At 35.6% G+C, this 26,258-nt stretch overlaps 1 protein-coding gene across 1 annotated transcript in view; it reads left to right on the top strand.

Annotated features, from left to right (window-relative positions):
* CHIC2 (cysteine rich hydrophobic domain 2) overlaps positions 1–25,296 on the top strand; it is a 30,861-nt gene extending 5,565 nt beyond the window's left edge. The window contains exons 2-6 of the mRNA XM_068680340.1: positions 1,267–1,321; positions 1,454–1,609; positions 14,963–15,019; positions 15,186–15,245; positions 18,172–25,296. Coding sequence (XP_068536441.1) covers positions 1,267–1,321; positions 1,454–1,609; positions 14,963–15,019; positions 15,186–15,245; positions 18,172–18,222 — 379 coding nt within the window. The 3' untranslated portion in view covers positions 18,223–25,296. The remainder of the gene's footprint in view (positions 1–1,266; positions 1,322–1,453; positions 1,610–14,962; positions 15,020–15,185; positions 15,246–18,171) is intronic.
* The last annotated feature ends 962 nt before the right edge of the window (positions 25,297–26,258 follow it).

Here is a 26,258-nt window from a genome sequence, read left to right as displayed (position 1 = left end):
CTCCTTCAAGATCTGTAGCTGCCAAACTAACTTAAGCATCATGTAAGCATAGTTTAGATCACCTTTCCCCAGCACATTTTATTTATCTTTAAGCTCACCTGCCACTTGGGTTTTGGCCAGTTGGTTTTGTGAGGTCCTTCAGCATTGCCTCTCCACTGGTACAGCATCTAACTGCACATTGACCGTGTGATGACTTGGACAGAGTTCTCTGTTGACATGCGGAGTGCTCAGCTTAGTAAGAAAAAGATTGCCTGGGGAATGCCTAGCTGCTCAGTAATCATATTGTGAAAGCAAATTACTTCTCTAAAATCTTCAGCTATGAAAGCTCAACTAAGCTTTTCTACACATGGCTGAGTTGGGTGATGGATCTTGCTGCAGGTATTCAAGATGAGCAGTTTAATTTCTGATTTGAGTTGTTTGAAGTATCTGATGGTAAGAGTGCTTTTCTGGTTTATATTCAGGAAGTTATTAATTGCAAATTAAATTTTACACGGAGTGCTGTTTACCAGATTAGTAGCCAGTCATACACTTTTATTAGTGGCTTTGCTCGTAGAAGCTATACCCCAGACTGGATGCCAGAAAGCATTTGGGTTTTCTTTGAAATTCATCCATTCATAAATCCTGCCTGTGAACCATTTTCTATCAACTGATAGAAAACAGACTATTTTTTTTGAAGACAAGGTGAAACTCTTATAATCTGGACCTTATGCAACACAGAATAGTCAGTAATTTTAGCCCATCGTAAGTTACTTGATAGCTTTTTATTTTCAACTTGTACTGTTTTTTTGGAAAGTAAAATTTAAACCATGTTTTGTTAAGTAGTATAGCGTTCTGAAACTAAATAGTATTTTTTTCTGAATAAGCAAGCTGGTATCGACCCCCTTTTTATGTTTAGAACAGTTACCTAATGTTATTTTTGTCAGAGCCTGCTAAATGAGCTTTTCTTCAAGATACATCTGTACTGGGTGGGGTGCGGGGATCCAAGCCATGGCATTAACTTAGTTCGCATCCCTTTTTAAGTACTTATAAAGGTTTTGATGAGTTTGGAGAAGAATCAACAGAATGCCTAAAAGTCTATAGGCAGGATTGGTTTCAGACTATCTATGGTGGCGTACTTTTGTCTGTTAGGATTATCTTGGCAATTACTTTTAATAACAAATACTTTTTCCTTGAGCTGATTTTGTTCTAATAATACTCTCAGGATTCACATCAGGTGTTTGTATCTTATTTATGATTCCGGTATGATTCTCATTTTTATTTTTACAGGTTTGGACTAAGCAACAAATTTGAAGCAGAATTTCCTTCATCTTTAACTGGAAAGGTGAGTAATAGTGAATAAAAAATTGGAATTTAAAACTTCTGCTATTAAAAAAGCAGGAGTTCAAGGTGTTATGCATTCTAGGAGCAATAACTCGTGCTGCTGTGGTACTAGGAAGTTTGTTTTTTCTTGTAGGTTGCACCTGAAGAATTTAAAGCCAGCATCAGTAGAGTTAACAGTTGTCTTAAGAAGAACCTTCCAGTTAATGTACGATGGCTACTTTGTGGATGCCTTTGCTGCTGCTGCACTTTAGGTTGTAGTATGTGGCCAGTTATCTGCCTCAGTAAAAGAGTAAGTTGAACTATTCTTTTCATTTTCAATGGTTGAAATTCTATTGGTTTTGTTCTCACTTTGTTTTTTGTTTGTTTCTTTTCAACTTCAAAAACTGTATGCTAGAGCTTGCTTAGATGGGTTTGATTTTACACATTTTGATCTCAGTTGTCTGTTGTACCACTTAAAGCTACAACAGGTCCCAGTCAGAATGCTGAGCTTACAACTCAGTGACTGGTAGTTTTGCTGTCTCTGCTAGAACCATGTACTGTACAGCACGTACTGTTATTGAAATAATTCTCAATGTACTTTTTTAATAGCTTAATTTTCTCCGCAGTACCCTGTCTAGCATCATCAGAACTGGGCAGTGACTGACAGTTTGTTGTGAGGAGCTTCTAATTACACTGTGGCCTAAATAGCCATGTGCTTTAAAAAATACATTTTTTAAGATAGTGATTTATTTTTTTATCTTCCTTCCAAGATGTAGATGAATACGTTTGTTTTTTTTTCTTATATTAACAACTAGAAAGTGTCTTACTTAGAACAGAAGTTTCTTGCATGTGCCTTCTTTTTCACTTCCCTTCCCCCAGAGTACGTAATTAGGTCATCCTCTCATCTCTTCTGTTTCTATATACGTAAAAATTCTTTGGCTAGTCCTATTTTGCTTCTTTGCAAGAAGTTCTTGTGCCTCTGCATCCTCTCCTCACTATTGGTGCTGTTAGTCTCTCCATTTTGTAGCAAGGCTTGTGTATGTTCTATTTTGTGTAATATCCCTTTATACTAAAAATTGTTGTACAGTACATTGAACACCATTGTGCTTTTCTTTATCAAAGTCCTGATTTTGCACAGTTGGTAAATCAAGCTGTTCTAAAGTTGACAGTGACCATACGTTTCTGCAATATGGCCCTCAAATTTTCCTTGCTCGTCTTCTCAATACTGATCAAGCATTTGCAATTCTGGGCTTCTGCACAAATGCATGCATGCTCAAGCAGGTGGCGTTACTAAAACCAGAAGCTGGGCAAGCTGCTTTTGTAGTCTTAAGTATCAGTGGTAGCATTAGATGCTGCAAAAGCAGTGTGTAGAGGCCTGAAATCCCCATGTATTGGAAAGAAAAAAAAGGACGATCAAAGCAGAACAAAACTTGTACACATTTTTCTCCTCTAACTTTGTGTAGAGCTTAATGATTAGTCCCTCCGAGGGGTTACTTATGACTGGTTTTAATTGCATACAAAATAGCCTGCTGGTAATGTTGGAATCCAATTAAAAAAATATAGTTGTTGTCAACATGAATTATATCAAGGCCTTGGTTTTACATCTTCAAGCTCTCATGAACTAGTGAGTTTTCTGTAGGATAACTGTATATCCTGGATGTCTACTGCAAGAAATCAGAATTTGTTGATTGCATCAACAGATAAGTTAGTGATCTAACTAGCTTGCAGAGAAGACTACCTTCTCCATTCCAAGCTTCATTACAAACAGAGGTTTGTATGGCTGCTGTAAATTTTTAAGTTATAAAGGAGAAAGCTTCTGGTGCTCTTCAGTTTGAGCTGTTTTCTCACATAATGTGCTGTTGTATCAGGATGTAACATGGTGGTACAAAGTGACATCATCTGCTTTTGGCAAGATGGGGTGATGCTTCAAGCTCTCATTTTCTGACCTGGTGCCTCTTAATCTAATACTAAAAGTCACTAATTATCAACATTCTGACTTTGTTAAACAATGTATTTAAAAAAAAAAAAAGTCAAGGGCTTGTAGCATCTGGGGCTAGGAAGCAGAGTTTGAAGCTGAGGAAGGAGGTACTGTATAGGAACCTAGTGAAGCAACAGAGAAGTGCTTCAGTTGAAGTTAGCTCGGAATAGGAGTTAAGATAAGCTCTCTTCAAAAGTGAAATCTGGAAAAAAGTATGTGGATACTCTGTTCAGAGGAGATGGTTTAAGGAACTTCACACATTTTCCAGCACTTAAAGTTGGGTGACTCATGCTGGACTTCCAAGCTTGAGTCTCGGTGAAAATATGGGTAAGACTCAGCTGCCTGAGCAAAATGTCTTGTATCACTGTGGATGGCCTGAAGCCTTTCTGATTGCACCAAATCCATGTGTTTAGGCAGTTTGATTACTGCCCCAGAATGAAAATCCCGTAAGTTAATTAGATCTTATGGCAACATCATTTATCTGTAACAGCAGTGCAACAAATAGATGTCTGCTTATGAGCTTGTCTTTTAGAGAACTCAGAACTTGGTGTCAGTTGGACATCCAAAGGGTATAATACAGAGAAGAATTAATTGACTTCTTTTCTTAACGATGAACTGAAAGGGCCAAGAATCCTTTCCCAGATTTAAACTCTTAATACTAGACCTGACTGGGATAGATTTTTTTTTTTCTTTCCCCTTGAGCAGATAAGGAGGAAAGTTGTAGAGTATTTTCAAGGACACAGTTGCAAATTCTAGTATAAGAAACAAACAGAGGAATTTGTAATGATTCTAGTCAGGGCTACTATTCATGGAAAAGCAGTGAAAAGTTACTGCTGCTTGTGTTGCTTGAATAGGTATATATGAATTCAACTTTGTACCTTAGTAGAACAAGATTAGGCAAGCAGAAAGATTTTAATCCTTTAAATTCCTTATACGTTGAATTACAGGTTTTGTACTCCCTAAGATATCAGTACTGACTTGTGTCCAACATGTTGTAAGATTTTTCTTTTATAAGGGACTTCCCATCAGTTTGTGTCAAAATGCTGTGACAAGTGCAGGAGGTGACCCTTTTTTTTCTCCAGAAGTGGAGAAAGTAAGATTGTTTGGTGTGAGCTACCTGAAACTGCACAGCAAACTGTTCATCTAGGTTCTGATCAGTAGATTCTAGCAAAACAGAAAATAGGCAATTTCGTATTCTTTCCCTAAAAAAACCTTCAATCTATGGACCATTCTGGTAGTGCCACAGTTCTGTTTGTACACAGCAGATGAATATATTTAGTACAAAGTAATAACGTTTGAACTCTTGTACTGCTTGTCTCTGACTTTACTGTGTCTTGGAAGAAAGTTCTGTGTAGTCACAGCAGCAAGTATTCACTTCTTGAGAAAACCAGGGATCCAGGTTGACATGTGCCTGTTTCTTCCCTTCTTTTAGGTATTCTTTCCTAGTGATTCAGGGTAGGAGTATGTTCACATGTAGAACTGAAATTTGTGTGGAACTTGCAGAGCTTGTCTTAATCATTCAAGATAAATATACCAGCTTCATCTTGGCCCTTCAGATGGCTTGTACTGCTGGCAATTCCTAACTGCAAATGGTTTTCTACGTAAGTAGAAGACTAACCCAGTTTGCTGTTGAATTGCATACATAGTGGTGCAACAAGTGGGAGTTTTTCTCAGGCTTACGTTTTTATTAAGTGAAATGTCAGTTTCAACTGTAGAATCGCTGATTTTTAATACAGGAGAGTAATTTTTTGCAGAATGACCAACTAAGAAATGTCTCTTCATAAGGCTGAATCAGTCTGACATACTCTTAAAAGTGTTTCTCTGAAGAAAAGAATAACACAAATTTAAGGTTCACATAGACAAAATGAATACTACAGTTTCACAGTTTTTAAAATTTGAATGATTATCTTAATTTTTCTCTGGTGTGTTTACTACTTTCATTAACTCTTTAAATTCAAATGTAGGAATGCTATCACAAATGTAAATGGCTTTTGAAAGTACACACTTCTGGTGATTGGCCATATAATGAGAATCTGTTTATTGTGTGGTGCAAAATGAGTTATGAGTTTTGTCTCCTTAATTCAGCAGGTGCTTCAAAATATAAATTTATTAAATCTCAGACATTTGTAAGCTTGACTGTTAATTATATCACTTTAATGCACTTCCATGCAACAAAAGCTTTCCCCTCGCTGTATTTTTCTTCTCATTGCTTTGTTCAATGCTAGTATTGGAAGTCTTTGTATGGTATTGTTTCTTCTTTTGCATTGAGGTATCTGAGAAAAAGCCTGGTACTCCTCACCAGTAGAATAAATGTTTAATTTGATTCAATATCTGACTGCCTCTTTCCTTTTATGTGGTCTTGATTGGATTTAGATGAGTAAAAGCTGCAAGGAAATTGCAGGAAATGCGGTCCCTCATTTGCAGATCTAGATTGTCAATGATCTTCAGCAGTTGTACTCAGATTGTACCATCCTTTCTGGGACAAGTTCCAGATTGTACAAATGGACATTAAGTCTTTAAGTTTTTGTTCTTTAAATAAAAAGAATGACATAGTGAATTATAATTCAAAAAGCACTACAGCCGGAGGTGCCCATTTGAAGCCACTATTTCAAATGAATTGACGCTCATTTTCCGTATTAACTAAGTGCTGTAGTTCCTGATGTGTAAATGGGATAAATAATTTCAACAGAAGCAGTAACAATGAAAGCTATGATAGAATGCTAGCTTTTAAGAAATCTGGAGGTACTGCAATTCTACATGCAAATTGCATGTTTTGGAAGGTACACAGGCAATCTCTTAAAATGGGTAGAATGAGATATTTAAGGGTGATCTGAACTAATACTTTCAAGAGCTGCTTGTTTATTTGTGAATTCACACAAAGCTGATGAATACTGCTTAAACCCCATTATTAATTGTCACTTACATAGCAGTTTACATCTTCAAAGTGCTGTATAAACATAAGCTAATTACAACTTCCAAAGCGTTGATTAAATTAAATATGCGGTGGAGGAGCTAGAATGAATTTGTGGTTGATAGTGATGTTAAAGCGCATTAGCTGAGTTTATTGCAGCTATGAAAACATTTAACTGATTTTCAAAACTGAAGAAAAAATTTCCGTTCTGCCTTTCTGCCAGGAACTTGGCAGTAGAGATGCTCTGATATGATAATACTTTTCCAAACAGCTCTGTGTGATGATTACATTAAACTGAAGGGGCTTTTTTTTTTATTTATTTCTTAATACATTGTAATTTAATTTGGAAGCACAAAAACAAACAAAAAACCACCAACATGTTTTATTTATCCTAACTTGAAAACATGCAAAGTCTATATTGGGTCTAATCAGCTTAGTAAAACTTCTTAAAGTAGAGTCTGTATGTATTGAGTATATATTCTTGTCCATTGTCTTCAAATTATATTCACAAGTTTTTAAAAAATCATCTAATTTCTAGTATTGGTTATGAAATAAAAATGTTAAAAAAAAAATAATTAAAATTTGTTCTTCAGCGTTACTCTAGTCAAACAAGTCACTAAATCCTCCTCTTACTGAACTTAAAGGAGAAAAGTGTTTGCAGAACATAATAAATGTAAAAATCTTCACATGTATAGCTCCATGTTTTTTTCTTTTCTGCCTCTGTTTTTCAGAAGTTTTATTTACCTCAGAGCACCCCATAAAGAGTTTTCATGTTCTTTCCTGAAGGGTGGAATAGTGAGTTGGTGGGTAACAAGGCATGGGAGCAAATAGTTCTGCTATGTCTTTTAATTTGCAAGCTTATCTGGGGGGTAGGGCAATAAGCTTGGCATGAAGAATACTTACAAGTATATGTAAGTTACAAAATAGTAGTTTTGTTTCTTTATAGGTCAAATATAAATAAGTATATGTTTCAAAAATAAGTATTCTGAAGTTAAACTTGTAATTTCCTGGGTTTTTAATTATAAGTTTCATGTTGATTGTAAATGTAGCATATATCTTTAGTTTCTGTGGTGAATATTCTAAATGCTATTTAAAATCTAATAGCATTTGTAAATGAGAAATCTCTCAGCATTTTAATATTTATCAAAATAATGCTTTCCATGCTACAGAGCCTTTTCTATTGTGATGGCTAAGGTATATAGAGGGAGCCACAGATAGTGGTGTATTTTGGTTTTAGCATTGCTTTTTGTGTCCTGTTTGACATGTTTCTGAACAAATACGAGTTGGCTGAGATTCACGTAGTGAAGGCAGACCATTCTTACCATGCTTTTTCAGCTGTGGTACTGAAAATAAGAAACTAGAAATGGCGTGCATGAGTTATTGACGTTTCTGTGCCTCTTCTCTTGCTTTTCTTCAAAATGGCCTTGCACTGGGTTATGTTCTCTTTTTCAGTTTATTGAAGGAAACTAAGATAAAATGATATTCTCTGCATAAATAGAGCACTCTAGTAACTCAAACACTGCATATAAAATAGTTTTATTCCAAATGAGAGAGAACAAAACATGAGTAAACAGTTCAAGAGACAAGGCTGCTAAGGAAAGTGGTGGAAGGGTGAGGAAGGCAGTTCTTCTACAGAAGAAAAGACCATTTTATTGTTCTCCATAAAAATAATGTTTGAAATTTGGAACAAATTTGCTGACATTTGGAACAACAATGATGATAGTGATGGATTTTTTTTAGAGTAGACAGATCTATTTTTTCCAATTTGGTTAACGAGCTATGGGATCAGCATGCCTGGGATTCTTGTGGTTAGGCCCTAGACAGGCAGGACACTACAGGCCATTCCTTTCAGAGGGGTCATCCTCTTCAATATGCACACAGGATTTTGTGGGGCCTGCTAAAGTTAGTTCACTACCTTATGCTGCCTTTCACGTAACTTCTCTTCCATTCTTGACCCCTTGTCCTTAGATGTTCCTAACAGCAGGAATCAAATTGCAATAATTTGTATTGAGGAATTATTTGTACTTTGAGGAAGGTCCATGGCGGGCATTGGTCCTATGTTGTATGTATAACAATTCCTAGGCATTATGAGGGTGTTGCAGGCACTGTGGGTAGTTTGGAAGTTAGGAAAACTTTATAATAAAGATGTAAGCTCTTCCTGCCAGCTGGCTTGAAGTGAATGGGAATATTTCTGGGCACAGTTACTTTTTCTAATACAGATGTAACCTGAGATTCTTCATTTTTTTCTACCTACACTGGTCTTGAACTATATTCTGTAGCATTCTACTAGGTACTTTGGAAATACATGACTGCAATCCAAACTTAACATCTTTGTAACTTTAAAAAGGGGGATGGAGGTTGAGGTTTCATCTGTGTTCAGTTTACAACTTCCCACAGTAGACAATACCAGATGAGTTACTACTTGGTAGAGATGCAGTTCTTTTTTTCATTCCTGCTATGGTCTATTCAATCTTCCATGTTCATTTTCTGTGGCCCAGCAGGAGGTGAACACCTTTCATTGTCATGCCCAGTTGTTCCCTTATAATGACAGATTTAGAGCTGGAATTTCATCCTAAAACAAAAGAGTTAAAAATCTTCCTTTATCAATTGATATTCAGGGTAGCAACATTAGTTAAGATCTGCTTCGGAGATCAAGTCAACGTGTATCTGCCCATTAAAGGGGGTTTTCTACAACCCAGGCCTTCTCACGGGAAGTATGCTAATTTTGCCAGGGTCAAGACCATTTCCACTAAAAGGCTTCTCCATGGCAGGGACTGTCCAGAGCAGTTGGCTCTACTTACTGTCATTTTATGAGCGAAGATAGCTAGCTCTACTTGTTTGGTGACCTAACTCCTAACGTTATAACTAAAGTATCCTTAGCATCTTGAGTCTTCTGGATTGTCTGTACTTGAGAGGAAACTTATATAGGACTCTACCAATCAAATTTCAGGAGCTTTCCTTGATAATTTTCCTCTCTATCATGTTTCTTCTGCAGACCAAATTTTGGATGCTAATGGTGCTTTAGAAGCAGTTCATTGCACTGCTGTTGATGTGAGCTGAGTTGGTAACTACTGATTCTGTTCAATGAATTTAGATAATGTTCACTTAGTAACCATCAGTACATTGTACCAAAAAATCCATCGGTACATTACAAAAGTGTTGGTACAATGTACCATCAGTCTGTTGGTAATAATGAAATGTATGTTCTCTGTTGTTGCTCTGGATAATAGGCACAGATTCTACATACATTCTCCTTTCTCTACCTCTTTCATGATTTAGTGCTTTCTTAAACAGTCTTAGAATTTGGGAATCAAGGTAACCAGAGTCTCTGAGAAATATTTATTAGGTTTTTGGCTTAGCTTTTCAAAACCATTACAGGTAATAATGTCAAATAACACTGCTTGTCCTCTTTATATTGGCAGGCAATCACAGGATAGTTTGGGTTGGAATTAAAGACCACCTACTTCCAATCCCCGGCCGTGGGCAGGAGCACCTCCTACTAGACCAGATTGCTCAAAGCCCCATCCAGCCTGGCCTTGAACACCTCCAGGGATGGGGCATCCACAGTTTCTTTGGGCAACCTGTGCCAGTGCCTTACCACCTTCATAGTGAAGAATTTCTTCCCTATATCTAATGAAAATCTACCTTCTTTTAGCTTAAAGCCATTACCCCTTGTCCTATCATTATGCTCCATGTTAAAGAGTCCCCCTCCATCTTTTCCATAGACCCCATTAAGTATAGGAAGGCTGCTGTTGGGTCTTCCTGGAGCCATCTCTTCTTTTGGCTAAATAACACCGATGTGGTACAAGAGACTATTTTGGAAAGTAGTTGATCTGATTCGATTAATTAAACTTTGAATTTGCCTGTCCTTGCGGTACCCACTCAGGCTTGAGAACAACAACCATACAACTTAGGTTAGTTTGTGGATCATGTTTGGATTTGGGACAATATCTTCAGGGCTGCCTGTTAGAAGGGGAAGTTCCCTGAGGTCAGAGTGATGTCTATGAGGTCAAAGTTGCTTCTGCTCCAGAATTTTGGTGAAGATATTTCTTTGCCTCATCATGAAGTTTGATCATGGGGCTAACTTTCTGCTCAAAATCATCTGTAAGATGAGATGTAGCAGTAATAATACTCTTGGGCAAGGCAGCTATTTCAAGATCTTATGAAAAGCATGAGATAGCTACATTTATTTTCAGATATTCTTCAATCCGTGTAATATGGGTTTTGCTCACGTTCTTGCATTGATGCTGCAGTGGCTTCTGGTTTGAGCACACTGTAGCTAGTCTTTAGTAAGAAGTGTCCCAGCTACTAATAAGAAAGATGATGCAAGATACACCTCTGTGGTCTAACAGACAGGATCTGAAATCAGCTCATCTTTCATCTACATCCTCTTTGCCTTTCACAAATAGAGAATTCCCCAGTAAGATGGGAAACTTACCAGTTTACAGTTCCTGAAGAGTTTGTGTATGATGTAGTCTCAGCAAAGGTAAAGATACCTTTTAGTTCAGTTATGTAAGTTTTGATTACAACATTGACATTTTTGATGTGCCACCAGAGTAGGACTTTAAATTGTTTAGACCTCTTTCACAGTCCACAAAGTACAAACTCTACAGAGAGCATATTTTAGTGCTAGGAACAACCAACCAGCTGTGTAGCAGCACTGTCTTCAGTACCAGGACCTTTTTCATCCAGTTTTGTTTGTAGTTTTCTAACAGAAATATGGTTCATTGATACTCGATAGTGCATCAACATTAACGATATACCCACACTTTTGATCCAAGTGTATTTTTTTAAACTCAACGAAAGAATAAATCTCTGAAAGAATTTGGAGTGATAACTAAATAGCTTGGGTATTAATTTTGTAGACCAGTCTGTCTTTGCTTGCAGAATGAACAGATTCCTGCTTCCATCCTTTTTTCCGTCGAGTGAAAGGTGATGGTGTAGTTCGGAGTTCTGACAGGATCCTCAGCTTTTCTTACATGGGGTACAATACAACTTCGGGTTGTATGACAATCAACAAAAACCTCCTTAAACTGATATCCTTTTATTTTGAAATTTGAGCATGAAGTGTATTTTTTCAAGGTGTTATTCAAAATTATTAATACTTCATTGTGGTAAAGTTTTTATAAAAAATAATTTGAAAATATTTTTTTCAGCTGCAAAGTCAAAGATCAAATGCATGTAGAGAGATTTTTCTGTTGTTACCAGACAACTATGGATAAAATTGATAGCGATGAAGTGTTACTGTTTATCTTGTATCCCCACTTAAATATTTAAGGCAAAGGAGGTACTCAAATTAGCACCATTTTGGGTGTCATGTAAGACCTTTTGTTTAATATTGTCCAGTCCCTCACTGATTGACAGCAGGAGCTCAGGGAGCCTTGGCCCATTCACAAGTACCGTTTGGTGCAGCATGCGTGTTCCAGGTCAGGCACTGCAGGAAGGGGCCTTGTGGCTTCGCAAATTCCCACTCCAGATCACAACTGCATCTGGAACTGCAACCGAACTTCTTTAGACACTGCAAAGACGTAAAAGACAGATACTGCATTTGATAATCCAGGTAGCACTTTGTTACTGCCTTATTTCTCCATTAGAAGTTCATAACTTTCCCAGTGTGTTTCATCTTTAAGGGCAAAACTTTTTTTTTTTTATTTTAATTGGGAGCAACCGGAATTGGTAAACATGTATTATGAGTTGGGCTTCTTTGGTAGTCCAGTTTTTCAGGAGGAGACTGTCATATATCAACATCTCAAAAGAATCAGACATCTTACAGAAATGTTTCATTATAGATTGCATCTAGAAGAGGCCTATTTCAGAAAATGGTGTAGATAATATTAAATACTATCTTCCTTTTCACAGAATATGTGACAAAGCATACTTTCTTATCATTGGTATGCTAAAAAGTATACTTGAATTGCAGTTTCAGCTTTGCTCAAATATTGGTGTGAGTTTTTTAAAGAAAAAAAATGTAAAAGCTGGTTAGTATTAAATCTTCCTAATAAGCAAGTCTCTCTTCCACTTAATTTGTGCTTTTGTTGTAGCTAACAAATAATTTGCTGTATAGGTTTTTCTGTACACCATTGATAGAATATATAAGCTTGTCATCCTAGTGTGCTGGAAATGCTACACTCAGATCAAGTGTTCCTTTCTGGTTTTGTATATCCTCACCTGCTCCTCACTGTAAATCATTGAGATGTCAAGAGCAGTGATTAATTAAGCTGCACGTGCAAGTGCTTTTTTTCACCTGTCAAGTAGGAAGAAAACTTACTATAGTGAATTGTGGGATGCTGTTTAATTCATTTCTTTTTATTCCAAACTCTGAGGTTCGCAGAAATATTTTACAGTCTAATTTTCATTAACATTTCAGTTTATGGATAATATGACCTGATTTTATGGCCGAATATCCCAAGTTACGCTACAGGAGGAGTTGGGTGTGAGGCTTTGGGAACGCAAATAATCGCGGTCGTGAGGCGGCCCGTGTTTTTATCTAATGCTAGTCAAATGACTTTAAACTGGCTTCTTGTTCAAATAAACCAATTAATACTGCATAACTACCTATCAATTTCTTATTTATGTGTATGTATTGTAATATATGTGTAATTTTATTGGAATTTGAAAAGCTTAGATGTTTTTCACACCCCTTTGGGCAAACAATGAAATTAAATTGTATAGTGATCTTAATCTATTATTAAAAGGTCCTGGAAAGGAAGATTACAAGGTAGATTCAGGTTTTGAATCGGTTTTGCCATTGGTTTAGCAGCGGGTGGGCAGGCAGATGCCTGCTCAGAGTAGAACCTATTGCCATTTTTCACCATTGATAGAGTAGCCTTTCAGAGTCAATGAGCTCTGTCAATGTGAGCTTGTCAAGGCTACAACTTCATAGACCTGAGAGGCGGTTTGAGAGGTCAGCCCTTTTCAGGTTTGCTGTGATGCAAATGAACTTTAATGCTTAAACAACTATTGGAATTTTTATGTCTGCTCCTTGTTCTTTTTTCTTCACAAAGTCATTGACGAGACATTCAGTGCTTTTTAAATTGGAAGTTGCATTGTGCTAAAGACCTAGTACAGATTTACGGAGGGCTGAAAGCAGTTAGATCATGTTCTTTTCATGGTGCGATTAGAATCAAATCGATTTCCCTACAGCCTTCAGCATTCAGATGGCAATTTTAACAAAGCTTGGGGGCTAGACAAGGGACAAAACGACTGAACTGAATGTTAATTACACTCTGCAGCCTTATTTTCTTTTGATTTGGAGCTGACTGGCAACTAAATTAACAAAAGTGTGACCATAACTGCTGCCCTATTTTCATTTAAAAGGAGAGCAGACTCTAAAAGGCTATCTTTACAAAGAAACAAGTGAGGTCTGCTGATTATTGTTAAAGGGCACTGTCTTTAAAAACATAATAATAACAATAACCCTCAAAATACTCAATTCCGAACTGAAGTGATAAATTAGTCATTGGCACATCCACCTTTTGGATAATTCCTTGACTTACGCTTTTTAAAATACAGCGTAATAAAAATTCAGCACGCTGATTATTTATAGATAGCCATGATCTAATTTTTAATCATGTGACCACAGTGCATGCTTGGATGCTACCGCAATACTGCACCGGAGGCTAACTGGAGTTTTAAAAGCAAAATGTTAGTATTTGATGGAAAAGGAATAATTTGTTGTCCAATTTTTATTTCGTTCAGATGTTCTTTTTCGCCAGGCCGGCATTTAGTTTGATTTGTTAAGGTTCATTTACAGTACTTGTATTTTGTAGTAATAACAGCAAGATGCTTTCTCATCCCTTCCCCTCACCCCTCTGTGCCTTGTAAGGAAGCTGCAGCTGCACAAAGTTGTATTTGATCCTTGTCATTGCTCCGTCCTTTTGCACCTGCAGCTCTGTTGGTCTCATCTTAACACCTGGCACCATGAATTATCCTCTATTTATTCATAGTCAGTAGCAAATCCCATTTAGAGCTAAGCAGTATATATTCTGGCAGTCAAATGACCATAAATGTCAGAATGTATTTCTCAAATGTAAATATAACTGAATAACTATATTCAAAATGCCGTGAAACTTTACAGCACAGAAAGTCCTTTAATGCTGGCGTGTGTAATCTTAAAGCTGTGAAGGAACAGATTTCAGAATCCTCTATCTGAAGTGTCAAGTGTGGTAAAGACAGGCAGTAAAACTTGGCTTGAGGCTCCTATATACAGGATTTGCTCTTTATACAAATCCTAGATTTTGTAAGTTAAATTTGTGCAAGTTACCATAACTTTCTGCGTTTGGTTATTTGCTCTCTAGAATCTGGATATAAATGTAACTTTTTTAAAAATTTTATTTTCTCAAATAGACTACTGTATATCTGTACTTGACGTAGTAACATTTGTCGGTTCAAATACCAGCCTTGTACGAAGTAGTGTATTGAGACCACGGGTACTAGAGAGCAGCATTTATGCTTGCATTTATACTTGGATCACTTTAAAGTTTCTGTAATAGGTTTTGAACCCATAGCTGCTATAAAAACATATGTGAGAAAAGCTTTTGTTCCAAAATGGTTAGATTTTTCTGCGCTGTTTTGGAGATAGTTATTTGGGTGTCATGAAAAGTTGTTTTCTGTGCTGGTTACTATTTAATACCAGGGAAGTTTTGATAGTACTACAGACCACCCTGTACTCAGTCACTGTCCTGTACCTCTCTCCTTTTCACACAAAAGCAGCTGCAAAACAAAGTTTTTCTAAAACCACTCAAGAGTAAAATTCTTTCTCATTTGTCTTCCAGACACGAAGATCGATTGAGAAGTTATTAGAATGGGAAAACAATAGGTTATACCACAAGGTGAGTGCCGCAGGGAGCAGCTTCGTACTGTTGGAGTTTGAATTGCACAGTATGGAAACAGATGCTTTTGTTGAACGAAAAATATGAAAGGTGGACAAATGGGCTAGTCTGTGTGCTGCAATAAAATACAGCTCATTTTTCTTCTTTTTCTTTCCTCCTTGTCTAGCTGTGCTTGCATTGGAGACTAAGCAAAAGGAAATGTGAAACGAATAACATGATGGAATATGTAAGTTAAAGGGCTGTTTTGTGAGTTTCTCTATTAAATGATCATTTATTTTGCTTCTGATCTTATTCTTTTCATGATTATTAATCAGCAAAGGTGTCAGGAGCTTAATCGCCTGAGTGCAAGGATTTTCTACGGTTCACAGATGCATGGTTTCATGTGCAGGACTGATTTATAAAGTTATGAATGACTTGAAAACAAGGCTTCACTGTGTTCTAAAAAATAATAAATTAATTGCCAAGATAAAATAGCTCGAACATGTGCTGATGGAGTGTGAAATTTTAGATGCTGTATAAAGAATAACCACAACTTTGGTTACGCAGCAAGTCAGATATGGCTGTTTTATATGATGCTAATCAAGTCTAAAAGTATGGAAGAAGACCTTTCAACTAAGCTGTTGGAGCTTAAGAAACCTTTAGCCTTTTTAGATTTTAACTGCCCCTTACCTCAACTGTCTTGAAAGTATCTTTATCTCAAATTGGTGTCGCTATAAAATGTTTTTAAGTCACTTTAAAATTAAAACTCCAGTCTTTGGCTGAGACCCCATAAGCACTTCATAGAAACATCCAGTGAGAAGTTGTATGCAGTTTAAAATGAATGATGTCCAGTGTGGGATTTCAGTTTGTTTAGCTGGCAACCTTCTTGCTCTTTTTTTGGTGCTGTTTATGTTTCCGTTTTGAAAATCTGTTGGATGTAGACAGAGGGTGCTAAATAGGATGAATGTAAGCCGCTGAAGTGTAAGATACATTAGAATTTGCAGAATTTCTGCAAACTGCCTAGTAAGTAGGAGACAGGAAGGGTTAACTTTGTAAAAAATAAAGACTAATCTTTGAGAAATATCTACTATATTAGTTCTAACTTATCTGTGATTTTTCATTGTATGAAAAATTGTCTATTCTTTGAAACAAAGGTATCATGCATGTAAAATTGATTTAGAAACTGATTTAGTAGTAGGAAATTATATTAAAATGATCTTTTCCTTTTAGCCTTTCCTTTTTTCCCCTGTTTCTGCATTAGATCTTAATTCTAGCCTGAAACATAAAAGATTTTTAAATGCCTTTTTATACAGAATAGCTCTATTCAACTCACTGAATAAGTAGACACTTTGTATCACCTTTTCTACAAAACTTGTTAATTTAGATGTATGATAAGACACTACAAACAGCATAAATCAAACTTTGGAAAGTAGATTTGAACTTCACCTAAATGAAGTTTTTTTTATCTCACTGAAAAAAGCGGTTTTCTAAAGGAAAATTGTCACATCCAATGTTTTGCAGATTTGATTTAAAAAAAAAAAAAACAACACACCACAAACGTACAATGCTAGTTTATAAATACTGTGGTTCATTCATTCTGTTAAATACAATTTAAAATGAGCTATTTGCATTACTACTGTGTAAGCATGGACATACAGCTTTACAGGATAAAGATCTAAGGTTTTATTTTCAATTTGTGAAACATCTAATATGCAATCTCTGTGTGTATTTAATGAGGTTTGTTAATAGACTCCCCTACACCATTTCCTCATTTTCAATTAACTAATTTGTTAGTCTCTTTAAAACTGTCCGTAAAGTTGTAGTCATGATTTAATTTTTAATTAATAAACTCTTAGCCTCAATTTTTTCAAAATAATTGCTTTCAATTGTGCCCCTGTATGCAAAATACTGTTCTTTGTCCACCTGAGGCTCTACATCCACTGTCAGAGATGCTAAATTGTATATAAGGTGGCCTTACTCTCTTGATAGAAACACAGACTTCCAGCTTTTCATCTTGCTCCTTTTTTGAAACCTTGCCTGAATATCAGAAGTGCTGGCAGCTATGAAGCATCCAGTGGTCAACCTGTTTCAGTGATCAATGGATTTTGAGCAGTTTGCATCCCTGCTGAACATCAAGCCACTTCTGAGTATCTGTAAAAATAAATTTACAGACATGATTTCAGTGTTCATTATTTCAAAAGTGTTGGCCTTAGAACTAAAATGTGACGGTTTTTCTTTTCTCATGTTCAGTGTGCTATCACAGAAAGAAGCATTTATTCCCTAAGCAGCCAAGTTGTGTTCTTCAATCAAAAATGTTCAAAATTCTTTCTTAACTTTGCAGAAACTCAAGCTCCCCTTACGAGTAAATAAAAAAATCCTTAGTTATGCTATCAGATGGAAGTATTTTATTTTTTATTATACTTATTAATATTTTATGAATACACTCATGCTGGTGTTTTGGTAATCTTAAGACTGTCTCTCTAAAGAAAGAAAACGTATAATGTGAAAATGTACATGTGAACATTTTCTTTAAGATTTCTATTTGAATATAAACCAGGATAACTACTTGGATTGCATTCTTGAGTTTGTCTATGCTGACAAGTCTATGTAGTTATGCAAAACATAGCTAAAACTTCAACTGGGACCTGAGGCATAATCATTTAGAAACATTACTCAAGTTTGTTAACTACTTGCAGGTTTGTTTGATATGCAAAATTTGCAGTAGATAATACCTCTTTCTATATGAGTTTTTGAAGTATAAACTTGATTTTAGAATCCTATATTAAGCAGAATCAAATTTGAAGTAAAGGGAATTGTACATGTAATTGAAAATTAATTTTGCATGCATTTTGCTTTGTGTTTTTTGAATTAGTATTTTTATCTCTTTAATAATGTGTTCCTAATAATTTTTGTTAAAGAATGCTTAAGTAGGTTCTTTCAGTTTGTTTAGATGTGCTCAGTATTAGTAGGCAAACTTTGTCAATTCCATTTGATTCTTTATGAGTTTTGGCTTTGTCTGAAAATAATTCCGACATTTTTCTACCTGAGGAAAGTATTGTTATTGTCATTGTGACAACTTGATGTACATTAAAAAAAAAAAAAGTGAATTGTCATTGTGACAAACAGGATTGCTGCAATCTCTTAAATAATATATTTCTTTTCTTTTTATACAGGTCATCCTTATAGAATTTTTACCAAAGACACCGATTTTTCGACCAGATTAGCATATGATTTATTTATAGAGACTTACTCAAGTATGTTGTCTTTCCAATGGTGCCTTGCTTGGTGCTCTCCTGGTGGTGACATAGCATTGGTTCTACAGACTCTTGTGGTGTTTCCATTCTTTTTTTGTTTGTTTTTTGTTTGTTTGTTTTAATAACAGCATGTTCTAAGTGCATTTGGTCAAACTCTGCAAAGTCATTTCATGCAAATGTTACCTACTACTTAAGTTATTACTTTTCCTACTTCTGTTTGTTAATGTATCCTCATTTTCAGAGAGTCTTTTATGTGTGCGCGCGCGTGTGTACATATATATATTACTATAAATACACAGCTGAAAATGTTCTACAAGTGAGCAGGTATTTTTTTTAAACCCAAAATGACACAACTGATTGATTGTCCATCGTGTAAGTCCTTTTAATTATTAGTTTGTGCTGAAGTACCTTCTAAGATCTACCTAAACTTTTGTCAGTGACTAGTCAGTTGTAAATATTTTTATTTCTTTTTGGGTTATTGGCTAGCCTCTTCCAACAGAAGAAGGAGATGAATTTTTTTTTTTGAAAATGTGCTTTCTGGAACCCAAATGCCATTGCATTAGTAGAAATCTCAGTGCTTTTCATGAAGAAGTCCTGTCAGCTGGTTCTGAAGAAGTTCTAACTTAAATTTAAGGGAAAAAAAAAAGGCAAAATAGAATTATTTTACTCAGACTAGAAAAATCACTGAGAGAATTGCATGTGTCTGATTAGTAGAACTCAAGATCTCAATGATATATAAGTATTGCAGTTTATAATGTAGGTGTTTTAATTCAGGCTAATGCCATGTATCAGCTCTATTCCTACTGTTTACCACATACAATATATAGGGGTACAGAAGGACTTGTTTTAGTAAAACTTACTGTCCAAGAGGACCTTTCAGGGTTGTTTCTTTTTTTTAAAGCCACATAAGCAGAAGAAAGTTACTGAAGAAATCTTGAACAGTCCAGTTCCAGATCCAAATGCAGGTGCCATGTATCAAAAGTAATCAAAGCAAAGTACACTGGACAACAGTGTAAATCTGAATGTGTTAGGTAATTAGTTACTGCACCCTCGCTTCTGCTCATTCTATGCTTTTGTGGTTTACAAAGCTTACTTTCTGCACAAGTATAAAGACTTTTTTTTTTTAACTGGATATATGATGTATGCTTGGGTCAGGCCAGTTGTATTTTATTTCTTCTGCTTGTATCTTAATTGTACATATCCTCACACACAGCTCTTTTTTAAATTGCTACTCAATCATATTTTAAAGTTTGCTTTATGTATCTAAAATACATGAACACTTATGTAAGCTATGAATATCTTCCTTGTACAGTTGTGGTAGCAAGCAATAATGTGAATATATGAAAAACAGATATACTCTGCTTAATATTTGTATGGATGAAAAGTTGATACCACTACAAGAATAATTTTCTCTTTTTAATCTTTTAAACACAAGTTTTATTTCAAGGTAATATATTACAGGTACCTTGATGCTGTGAACTATTTTTCTATGTCTTCAAAATATTTATTCTCTGTAAAATATTCTCTAGTGAGTATTATATGTTTGATAGTGGGATTGGTCTAGAAAGTCCAAGCCCTCTGTATCTGCTCCCAAAAAACATCCTTTGCTCAGCTTTTGTCTGTGGATTCCTGCTGTTTACTTTGAAAATAGCTCAACTATGCTTTTCAACAAGCCTACAAGTGTGTTTCTTTGACCTGACTGAATTTGATTTTTAATTAACAAATATCTGTCTTGTGCTGCCTTGGTCTGTGGGGGCCCACAATGGTTTCTCTCCAAAGTAACTAGTTACAATTTTTTTTTTTTTAAAATTGATGTCAGCCTCTGTAGTACAGATCTGGTTCTGCAGCACTCCTTTACCCAGTATTAGTTATAATCTCGGACCAATTTCAGCCTGTGAAGGAGGACAGAAGCCTAAAGTTGATGGCAGCTGAGGTTCTGGAGGTTGGAGATGCAGGGGAGATGTTGGAACTGAACAGAAATAATAACTGGTGACCAGAAATATATATTGATCTCATCGAGTCTCAGTTTTCAATAAAATAAATGTTGAATATACTACACCTAGACTTCATCAAAATTCTCTGTTGGCTATATAGATAGGTTTGTTTCATGGATGCAGTTTTTTACTGGTAGCTCTTTACTGCAGAGAGAGAGGTTGGGTATGGCTTATGAGATGCACTATAGCAGCAATGAGTTCAGCATTAGCTAATGATCTTAATTTACTACCCAGTCTTCCCATACTACATTCTGTGACTCCGTGACTACCTTGCCAGCAGCACCCAAACCTGCTTATTTTAAAGTTAATTTGTGTGATGTGTGCTGAAACCAATGCAATGAATGAAGTGTGGCTTAAAGATTTACAAAGAGCATCTTGTTAGCAAAACTTCTAAATAAGTACTAATGGTATAAAAGAACTGTTCTACTTTAGGTGTATCTATTGTTATGTACTTGGTTAGCAGGCATTTCTGTATTTTCATTATGACTTACTCTGAGAATTCTATTACAGGGGTCCAAAGTAGGGCTTTGAACAAATAAAAGCCTAAATCCCATAGTAAGGCAGACAGACAAGTTGCCACTTAAAGTATTTCTGATATTTTATTAAAACAATGTCTCTGACTTAAAACATTACCAAGAGACTTGAGAAAGTAGATTTATATTTAGATGAATTTTGCTCAGAAGTGTTATTCTCCTGCTGAGGTAGTACACTTGTCTAGTAAGAATGCTATAAAACATATTCCTTTCAATTCAGTACTTATAACAGTAGAAATTGATCATAACAAAATTTAGTAAAACATCTATTTAGTGCCTGCAGCAGTCAACAGGATTTATTCCTTTGATGTTGTTTCTAAAATATTTAAATCTTGTTATTTTGTGTGCCAGTAAGAAGATACTACTTTTCTTGTCCAGCTGGCAAAGGATGAAGTTGCAATGGTTTGAGCAGGCCAGAAGTTACAGTAGGACTTCTAAGACACAGACTGATATTTGCTTAAGCAATTACTACATAGTCCAATCTGTTCAGCTTCTAGTAATTTAGCAGTTCCTATAAATAATCTTATCTATTTCCAATTTCCTTGAATAGTGAGAGAAAGCCACTTGATATCAATCATTTAGCAACTGATTATTGCTAATTATGTCACCTTTAGCCTGAAAAAGTAATGGTAGAGGCATCAATGACTCCCTGTGAAAGCTAATAATTGTTTGTAGATATAGTGGCCTCCGACCCGTCAATAAAGATCTCTTGCTTTCTGTAATATAACTAAGATAGATTATTCTCTTAGTGATAGCCAGAAATAAGTTGTGAAGCAGAAAGGTTTCCCTTCTGAACCTCTATGAAGAATTCTGTAGAGCTTATCCATTGTTAAATACCTATGATATGAAGTTTATCCTGGGATTAGCAAATTTCACCAGAAATTAAAATGCTTGTAAATATAGGTTATGTTTTGTAATAGCTCAGAAAGTCATCTTAATAAACTATGTATGTAAATCCAAAAATGTCTGTGGCAAATCCAAAATTTCCCATGATACTCAAAGTAGAGTACATTGTAAAAAATAAAAATAATTCACAGTACTTGGACTTAAATTAAAATCTGTAAATTCATTTCTTAAATGATACTTAACTTTTTTTGTAAATCTCAAGACCATGGTGTTTAAAAGTTATATGCTTGCTTAAGTCAGTTTTTATTTTTCTAAAAGTCATTTTATCTAGCTCTGAAAGCTGTAGAGGAGAGCTTTAAAATGCAATCTGTAAATGCTCATAAACCAGAAGGCAAATAAAAAGAACTTGTCTTTATTCCCTCCTCCCAGCCTCCACCCCAAAGTCTTAATTTTAAATCAGCCCCCTTGTTTTGGGAGCCCCAGCTTGTTTTTTGAGCAGCTGGCAATAATGCAAATTGTCTACCAAAAAAAAAAAAGCCACAAAAAACAGCATTTGAATTCTGAACAATTTAAAGAGATCACTTTAGCTGAAGAGGCAAAAGACTTGTTAAGCAAAGAAAATCCCTGGTTCTTTTAAGTTCTTGAAGCGCTGCTGTTGAGTAATTAAAAGAAGGATCATGATGACCCTACATTAGGTCAAAATCCAGATGATTTTATGTAAAGGAAATGCTCAATTAGAGAGGTCTCAGAGCCCCAGATGTCTTGGATTCACAGTAGTGACTTATTAAAGAAGGGTAAGAGGCACTGGCTAGTGTTGTATCCGTGACTAAAATAATTTGTGTTGCTCTTCAGCTACTTTGCTTACAAAAAGAAAGCATTTTAGGAATAAGATCTGCATTCATCACCACTAATTTGCTGTAATTTCTGTGCTGCTTCTCCCTAAAGCCACATTGCATTTCCATCACAAACAGCCAAGTGTAATGATGGTTATAATGCCTTTAATAGCCATATGGTAGGTAGAAATATTAACTTCTCAGGGACTAATAGGAAATATGAACATGGAGTTAATGAGCTGAATGCCTGTCTGCATGAAGGCATACTTTGCAAATGGCACCCTAGGAAACTTCTGATTGTAATATGCATGACCATTACGAATGTTATCAATATACAGCTATGAGAGCTCTCTTTACCCTGTATTATTAGGCTGCTGAATGTCTAACTATGTTGGATAAAGATAAATGATGTGTTTTTTTCCCCCCGATTTGGATAGAGTGATTATTTCTAACGGTGCTACCTTCTTCATTCCTGTGTTTGTTCTTTGTGTAAAGTTCTTCTCTCTGCCGGTTGGATGAATCGGGACACTGGTATTGAGCAAACTGTATCATTCTTAGGGAAATAGAAAAGATTCAAGGGGAGAAATACTCAAGAAGCAAACACTTTCACTGCAGAAAACGTCCTGCGTTTATTTTACATTAGTTACAGACATCCATTCCAGTTATTTTGTTAGTAACACTGTTCTGCAGTTCATTATTTTTTTTTAACTGAATCTTACTGCACACTGATGTTCCGGTCAGCAGGATTAAATTAGAAGATATTTTTGCATATTTTAAAAAGGGGGTCCTTGCACGAAACTGTTTCTTTACACTGCTCTGGTGTGTGTATCTCTGCCACATGACATTTGGATAATACATCTATTAACTAAATGTTACTGTTTTCATGGTAGTTACCTTTAAAAAAATCTTCTTGTTCATTTAGCTCATTAATATTTCATTAAGTCTTATTTTCTTGACAAAGATTCATAAATGCTTGCCTCTTGAGAATACAACAGCCTTTTAGGAAAGATTTAGTGGGATGAAATGTAGAAATTAGGAGAAGCAACACCCAAAAGACTGATCTCAAGTATTAGGTTTGAAATTCTCGGAGTCTGATGGAAAATGGTTTTGAAACATACGAAATTGTATTGAATAATGAAAGTTAAGTAAAGGCTAGCAATCCATTTTGGTAATTATCTAAACTGTCTTCATTTCTATTGTATTCTTATTAGAACAAGTGTGTTATTAATTTCTTTTGGTTATGCCCTGATTTATAGACGTCTGCTGTTACGCAGATATGGAGGTTAGCATCCTTAACTCAGCATCTTTTTAGTTTAAAATATCCAGACCAAAAAGGAAGTGCTGATGAGAGCTGTGGAGTGAGTACAGACCAGTCTTTTCCTAGGCTGGAGCCTGTAATGCATGGCTAATTGTTTCCAAAGAAAATTATTGACTTCCCCAGACAGCTCCTGCCATATGAGAGTATATCTGAGGGCCCAGGAGTAGGATCTAGTTAGGATAATTCAGGTAAGTAAAATAGACTTTTGTAGTTAGTTTTAACTTTCATGGAGAAGGGAACCATTGGCAAAAGCTCACTTTTGGAGGGCAGATAGTAGATCTTATAATGTTTGTTGAAACACACTTTTTTTTTTCCTCGTTTATAACTTTATCATTAAAAGTTATTTTGCCTCAAGTTGAAAATTAGACTTCATAATTAGCTGAAGATATATATTTTTCCATTACAGCATTTTAGGTTTGTGAATCCATTTTTAAAATCATGGTTAGAAATTAAAAAAAAAAAAAAAAAAAAAAAAAAAAAAAAACGCTGATGCAATATAAGTGATATTTTTAGTGGCTGTGTGTTTAAACCGATTCATTTTATCAACATACACATCTTGCTCTTCAACTCTGAATGTTTTTCTCTGTTCTATGCTTGCAGCAGGCTTTCTAACTTTTTAGGATATGCAGTGTACATATTTGTTAGTATTGCCAATGAGCAGTTGGGTTCAGCGAGGTAACAAGGAACACAGAGTAGTTAGAGATTTGAAATGTGTAACTTGATTCTTCAGTAGAAAACTGAATATGGCAGTGAGAATACAAAACTAATTCCAAACGTAAAAAGGAACAATAAACGAGAAAAACAGTGCCTAAATGTTGTGTGCTAAACCAACCCTGTGTAATTCATCTTGCTTTAAAAGTTTGCAGAGAACTGCGTAGGACTGTATGTGCTTAGGAAAAACGTGTTAAACATACAAAGCAGTAACAGAAAATAAGTCACTTATGGGATGTTATCTTTCAAGATGAGAAACTTATAAAATGCTTTTTTTATCTATGCTAAAAATCCATTTCAAGCAGAAAATGCATAAGCAATAATTTAACATGGAATTGGGTATTAAAAAAAAAAAAAAAGCTGCTATTTATATAGACTTGGTGGTAATTATGCCTACTGAGGATTCCTTCTAATAAAGAGGTTAGAAAGATAGGGTTGCTGTGATTTCCACTATTGTAACATTCCTCTTCAAACATTTTAAGTCTGGGTGAGAGTCTGAAAGCTTAGAGGCCAGTACTGTGTTCACAAGCTTTGGAGAGAGAAGATAGAAAGAAAAGGACTTTTTTTTCCTTTTTTTTTTTTTTTTTTTTTAAGGCTGCACAGTTGTAAATACGCATATTTAAAACTATTTAACCATGTCTGCTAAATTACTGAATATAATCTATTGTTGAATTATAGAATATTATTTAATACATCAGCATTGTTTTTCCTGACCTGACCCAGATTTGGAATGGACTCCAATATAATTTTTAAAGCGTTTCTTAAGTTGTATGTATTACAAACTAATAAAATATTTGTTAACCTGTCTACTAAGCCTTACTGTCTTTCACCTATGCAGTATTTCATACCCCAGATGGGGGATGAAAAACCCCAGAAACTTCTGCCTTGTAATACAGTTCTTTTCTAATTAGTTCTCTTCTAATTTCCAATCAATGTTTGTCTGATTTAGAAGGAAAAAAGGGGAGAGGAGGAGGGGAATGCTTTGGGGTAATTTAGGTGACTATAGGAGTAGAGTTACTATAAGCGTAGAGGATTGCCTATCTCAAATGTCTCAAACTAGCTTTTTGTTAAGTCTACATTCAGATTTCTTCAAGCTTTTGAAGTCCTAATGCCAGTAGGATTTATTATGGATATTATTGTTATGGTTGGGTAATGGTGTTGAAGCTGTTTGTATACGTGTTTATTTAATACACTGTTGCTCTCAATATAATATACACTAACAAACTCATTAAGGTAGATGCCATTTATTCCCAGAGGAATCATTCCCACCCATGTATTCAGGTATTTGTATGACGGTCAGATACGAACCACGAGTTAACCTGAACCTTTTGAACAAAACTCATCCTGCTCACTCTGGGGCTCCGAAAACGGCGTAGATTTTAACGAGCCAGCTTCTTTCTCCTATATGTGGAAGATTTTACAGCTCTTTGGCTCCTTGAGCGTAGAAATCTTTTACAGAGTGCCTGTGTGTGATACCTGTGTGTGTCTGCGTGTATGTATTTTGTGCGTGCACACATGCAAGACGTGCGTGCGCGCGGGGAGGGGTGCTGCTCCTCGGGGCTGTGAAGCATTCCGGCTGTTGTAATTTGGGCTTGCAAAGCGGTATGATACAATGTTGCTGAGCAGAAAAGCGCACGATAGATTTAATGTAGCCAATTGTGTACTTTTGAAAAAAAGAGTAACTGTTCAGTGTGAGTTAATTTTGGATTTTTTCAGCATCTCTCTTTTAGGCTTTGTGCTGCATTCTTCTAGACAAATGCGTATTCCATGT

The sequence above is a fragment of the Anas acuta genome, chromosome 4, assembly GCF_963932015.1.
Source record: "Anas acuta chromosome 4, bAnaAcu1.1, whole genome shotgun sequence".
NCBI classification, from domain to species: domain Eukaryota; kingdom Metazoa; phylum Chordata; class Aves; order Anseriformes; family Anatidae; genus Anas; species Anas acuta.
This window is presented reverse-complemented; position numbering and strand designations above follow the sequence as displayed.